This window comes from Gossypium hirsutum, chromosome A11 (assembly GCF_007990345.1).
Source record: "Gossypium hirsutum isolate 1008001.06 chromosome A11, Gossypium_hirsutum_v2.1, whole genome shotgun sequence".
NCBI lineage: Eukaryota > Viridiplantae > Streptophyta > Magnoliopsida > Malvales > Malvaceae > Gossypium > Gossypium hirsutum.
Window position 1 is genome coordinate 7411550 of NC_053434.1, and position 5605 is coordinate 7417154.

Sequence of the window (5605 nt, forward strand, 5' to 3'; positions counted from 1 at the left end):
AAGAGAACAAGGATTTGAAAGTCGAAATATCCCAAATCAATTTTCTTATACAAATTTAATTTCTTGCATCATTTGATTTGACCACTATAATAAACTAAACCCGACTAATACTTGACTAGATTGACACCCGACACATTTTGTTTTTATTTTTTTTCTTAAAAAATTATTTTGAGATGAATAAATTTGATGAGAAATGTTGAAATCGATTTGGAAAAAAATGAATTTCCTCTCTTTTAAAATTTGTTCTATTTTGGAACATTGGGTATTTTATTTTGGAATTTTAATTTTATTTTGTTTTATTTTTATAAAAATAAAGAAGAGTGTGCACTAGTTGCATAGAAATGGAAAAACAGGAATAATAATAATAATAATAATAATAGTAATAAAAGAGAGGCAGAATTTGTGTATTTATTCATTTGCTGAAATTGCAACCTTTTTTTTTTTCTCCCTATTCATACAAGAATGAATATTCAGAGGCAATTTCCTGTACAAACACTCGCCTTTACTTGACAAATTGAAGATGAGAAAAACCACAAAAAGACCTCCCCATGTAATTTACACATTCCCCGTACAAAATAATAATAAACATCCCAGAAAAAACCCCTCCCAACTCTTATAAATTTCAACTTAAAAAATTCTTCAAGTGCAGAAAGAAAAACAAACGTATTCATCTATTTGATACGATAGGAACAGGAGCATACGGAGTCAAGTGCCTCGGTAAACAAGGCAGAAAAGCTGGTCAATGCTTGAAAAACCCCCGGCAAGCCGGTTTGAATATTATTCAGTGTCATTGCTCTTGTCACCTCTACTGCTTTGGCATGCCTCAACATCTCATCTTCCACTCGCCTTTGACAGCCTGCAAGCTCCGATTTTTTCTCAGCAAGGGGATCCCGAGCATCTAGAACCTGCCCATGATCAGCCCCAGAATCAGGAAGTCCAATACCAACCATTGAGTACGAGTGGTAGAACTTCCTCTCTATGTTCCGGAGAGACGATGCCTTTTTCTCAAGCTCCTTTGATGCAGTTTCGGTTCGCTTCTTAATCTTAAGCTCTTCAGTTTGTTTAACAGATATCACATGGACAACATTAATGAAACTTTTGATAGCTTCAGAAGCTACTGTGTCAGGGACACGTTCAAGAGCAAGCTTCCACTCATCACAAAAAGCGTATACATCAGAGAGATCTGTTTTACCATTGCGGTCAACATTGTCATTGCTGACAGGACGAAGGGTGAGCTTGAACCAGCCATGGATGGAGTGGATAAAATCCCGTTGAAATTTCATTAAACGGCAAAAACTAGAGTGCCAGGCAGAGACAGCGGACTCAAGATCACGCGTTGCCTGCCGATGCAGTTCAGAAGTTGAATCACCTTTTCCCGATCTGTTTATAAGACCACGGACTTGCTGCACAATATTATTCTGAATTTCATGATATTGATGCATCGACCCCCACATATACCTGAAGCTGCATTCAAATTCATTTGATTCGTAAAGATAATATTCAAGTTGAAATTAATTTAGCACCAACATTTTACAATATTCTAAATTTCTATAAATGGACAACAAAAGTTACTCCACCCTAATATAATAAATCTAAACAACTAAAAGAAAAGGTAATTCAGAATAAGGTTTTCATCTAAATAAATCTGCCTGTTGAATTATTATTCTGTTCAACTTTCACGTGTGTCAAGTTATCTTTCTCTTCTCGTAGAGTGGTTGTATAGAGACGCAAGTTTCCAAAAACCACTGGCAAATTTTGTAGTATAAGCACCAAAATAAAATAATAAGGAGCTCAGTCAGCCGATAACTGAAGAATTATGACCCATTTGAAGTCAGCATGCTTAATCTAACAACTGATGGTACGCTACAGATGCTGATAATATAAGGGCTTTGACCAGTTCAGCGATTTCAAGTTTCAACAACCTGTCAAATTAGATTATGGTGGGTCATATGTTAATTAACTCCAATGCACCTAATCCCCATCCCCTACTTGTTCTTGGCTGAAAAGGTCTATAGAAGAAGAAAGACTGTCAAGTTGGAACTCGGGCCACCCGATTAAAAGAGCCAAGACCACAAGGCACATGTGCTCGGAGTGGGGATGATCAAATGGCATAGCAGAGCAATGGACCATTTATGGTTCACCTACCCTGCAAGCAGCTAAAATCCACAGTGCATGTTTCACATGAGAAAAAACCATTTTGAGATTCAATTCCCCTCATGAAGAACTCAAGCCACTGAGATTGAAAAGAAATTGACCTCTATAATATTTTACTCTACTGCTAACATTGGACTTGGATCAGTATTTCATGATTCATATAATTATAAAAGAGAATACATGGAATATTTAATAGTCTATGGATCCAGATAGTTGCATTGCATCATTAATGTTTCAAAAGAATTTCTTATTGATATAAAGACAAAACAGAGAGTAAGAAAAGGTATACTTACCCATGACATATTTCAATAAGCTGTGGAACAAGATCACTGTCTCTAAGCCCAATAATGGCAGTAGAGGTGGTAGAGACAGCCTGGGATGTGACAATAATTAGCGACTGCAGCCGTGTTATTGATGCCTTGGTTTTGTCTATTTTGGTTTCGTCCTCCCCCTTGTATTCTTGACTTTGCAACGTCGACAATTTTTTCTCATGCTCAATCTTTACTCCTTCTCTAGCCTGAAATTGTTGAACATGCATTGCCTATACATCAGCCCCCATCTCAAACCAACCAGGTGAATTATCAAATTATCTTTGCACCACATGTTTCTTACTATTTTCTTATCCACAGATAATATGCACCAGAATCAACATGTCCAACCAATTCAACAAACTTACAATTCAAGCATAAAGGCAAACACCTTCACATTCTCTACCAACCAGCAACAATTTAAGTAGGTGGGAGGTAAGAAACTAAAGTTCATTCACTGATGTAAAAAGAAAACATTCCCCAGACATGAAATCTCTCACTACATTACCGAAGGCAAAATTGGGAATCTAGAAGAAGCACGGGTAATAGAAGCTAAATTAATATTAAGCCTACAAGATCAGTTAGTTGGACATGGAATTCATGCCATTAATCTAAGCATGTCGAGGGTATTTTAGTCATTGCAACTCTGTTATACTACTTATGATACTGAACAGCAAATAAACCAAGGGTGATTAAAGTAGAATAAAAGAATAAAAAAAGACTACGACAACTATCCATTTTGACGACAGTGCCCCAAATGGAAAAAGCACATCAACACTTCAACAATCTAAAACTGCGGTGGATTTACGCTACCGAGCATCAAATATTTATCAGAAAAAAGCTAAATCTTTTTTAAAAACAACAAATATATGAAAAACTAAAAGAACCCTTTTACCTTGACTTCGTCGTAGAGCTTCTTCTCCCAAGCCAAGAGCCGGTCTAAAGTAGAACAAAGGCTCTTTGAACCGCCCGATTCATTGAGCGCGGTCGCGTCGAGCCGATATTTCACCGCCAACGGCGGTTTTGAAGTCCAGCTTGAGCTCAAGTTACTGAACATGCTACTTGAATGATACACAGTCTCTGTAAATGGAAAACAAATTAAAAAGAATAACAGAAAGAAAGAAAAGTAAATGGGATTAAATCATTAAATCAATTTCAGTTGAAATTGGCTTAAAATAAAATTCTCCACATCTGGGACTTACTTTTCAATTGCCTGAAATTTTTATCAAGCTGAGCTCTACTGATCTCGAGCATCTCCGAGACCTGATCTCCGGCGGCGGCAGCTTTATCGAATTTCTCTTTGATCGCATCGACAATCTCTTTCAAATCCCTATGTCTAACTACCACCTTCATCTCCATCATAGCACCCGTTTTATAACTCCCCGCCGACGATCCCGCATCCTCCGATTTATTGTCCATTTTAGTCCCCGCGACGGCCCCATACATCCGCGGCTGTACCGAAGGAGGAGTCTGATGATGAAGATGATGGAACTTCTCAGACTCCTCTATCATCGAAGAACCGAAATTGGAGCGATCCCCAATCTCGGATCTGGATGCGACGTCATCATCTTCCTCCTCGTCTTCATCCGATGAACTGCTTGTAGTGTAACGATCGTGGTCTCCCCATTCACTGCATTGCACTTCTTCCCTTTCCGTTTCCTCGTCAAAATTACGCTTGGAGTTAACGGAATTGGAATCGTAACGGTGATTCAGGTTTTGTGGACGGAAGAAATCGTATTCTGATTTTTCCGTCTCGGTATCTTCCGTATATTCGGGGTTGTTTGAATCCAAATGATGCTGCCGATGAGGTAGTTGTTGCATTCGCTGCTGTTGTTGTAATTTTTGTTCAAAGAATTCGGAGTCCGGTGGAGATGGAGGGTAAAAGTTTTCCCAGTTCCAAACGGAAGAAGTCTGAGAAGGAGTGGTTGAGTAAGTGGAATTATTTTGATAAGCCGCTGGGAAAAAGCTGTTGGAAAAACCGGATTTTGAGCTTTGAGGAGAAGAACAAGGACTCGATTCGGACAAAATGTGCGGGAGTTTCGGGGGCAATTTACGTGGCCGACGACGATTGGGTGTAGGAGATGGGAGGCTTGAAGCCGAGAGTATGTGAGGGAGTTTGGAGCTAGCAATTGTCGGAGAAGGGGAAGGGGAAGGGGAAGGAGAAGGAGATAAAGGAGGAGGCGGAGGAGGAGGAGGGGAGGGAGATGGAGGGGCACGTGGAGGGATCAGATTAGCAGTTGGTGGAGATGGGGTGGCGGGGTGGAGGAGGACGGCAGGGGTTTCGTCAGAGACGGAAAGGGGTTCACCAGCTGCGAAGGTGGAGAGAGCAGCGCCAGCAACACGGAGAGAACGGCAGTAATCGGCGTGAGCGGCGGCTAATTGATGCCGAGCGTGAACGGCCTCCTTCATCAGGCGGCGCCTGTCTTTGCATCTCCTTACCGTGTCTTCGTTGTCTAGCTTCGACGCCGTACAGCCCATCCCAACACACTAATCACCCAAACCGAAAAAAAAAAAAAGGAAAAACAGTCAAATCTAAAAAAAAAAAAAGAAGCTCAAAGCAGTGGAGCGTCCTGCTGTAACGGTGGCGCCCAATTATTGCTTACTAGATTGTAGTACTTGAGAAAGAGAGCAAGAGAAGAATGAAGTGTAAGGCAAGGCAAAATGGCTAATGGAGTATTTCAACTGTTCTCGGTGTGTGTCGGGGGGAACTTCCATTCCATGCTCAATTTTTCTTTTTTCCTTTTCGGTTATTTTTTAAAGTACTTTTTTTTCTCACTGTCTGGAGCTTTACTGGTGACAGTTTAGACTTTAGAATGAATATTTTAATTTATGTTTAAAAATTATTGGTTGGCTTTTTTAAATATTTATTAAATAACTTGGTGTAGCAGAAGGCTGCTTTTTGTTTTGACATTGTGCTTCACATACAAAAGGCATAGAAGGATGGACCTTAAATTAAGCAAATAGACATAAACAGTAAATTGAGATTAAAATAAAATCAAAACTCATATAAGGTAGCTAGGGTTAAATCTCTGCACCTGTAGGAACTAAATTAATCTTCTTTTTTTATTAGGCAGAAGGGATCTACATCTACTCATAGAAAAACCCAAAGCAAAGCACACTGCCAGGCCTATTAGAAAGGCAGA

At 39.6% G+C, this 5605-nt stretch overlaps 1 protein-coding gene across 1 annotated transcript; it reads right to left on the reverse strand.

Moving 5' to 3' along the window:
- Positions 1–380: 380 nt before the first annotated feature.
- On the reverse strand, positions 381–5265 carry LOC107911864 (nitrate regulatory gene2 protein). Its single transcript, XM_041080873.1, has 5 exons — positions 5066–5265; positions 3665–4949; positions 3358–3542; positions 2448–2671; positions 381–1464 (listed from the first exon to the last, which is right to left on the reverse strand). The coding sequence occupies exons 2-5, from the start codon at positions 4938–4940 to the stop codon at positions 672–674; spliced, it is 2478 nt and encodes an 825-aa protein (XP_040936807.1). The 5' UTR covers positions 4941–4949; positions 5066–5265; the 3' UTR covers positions 381–671.
- Positions 5266–5605: the final 340 nt, after the last annotated feature.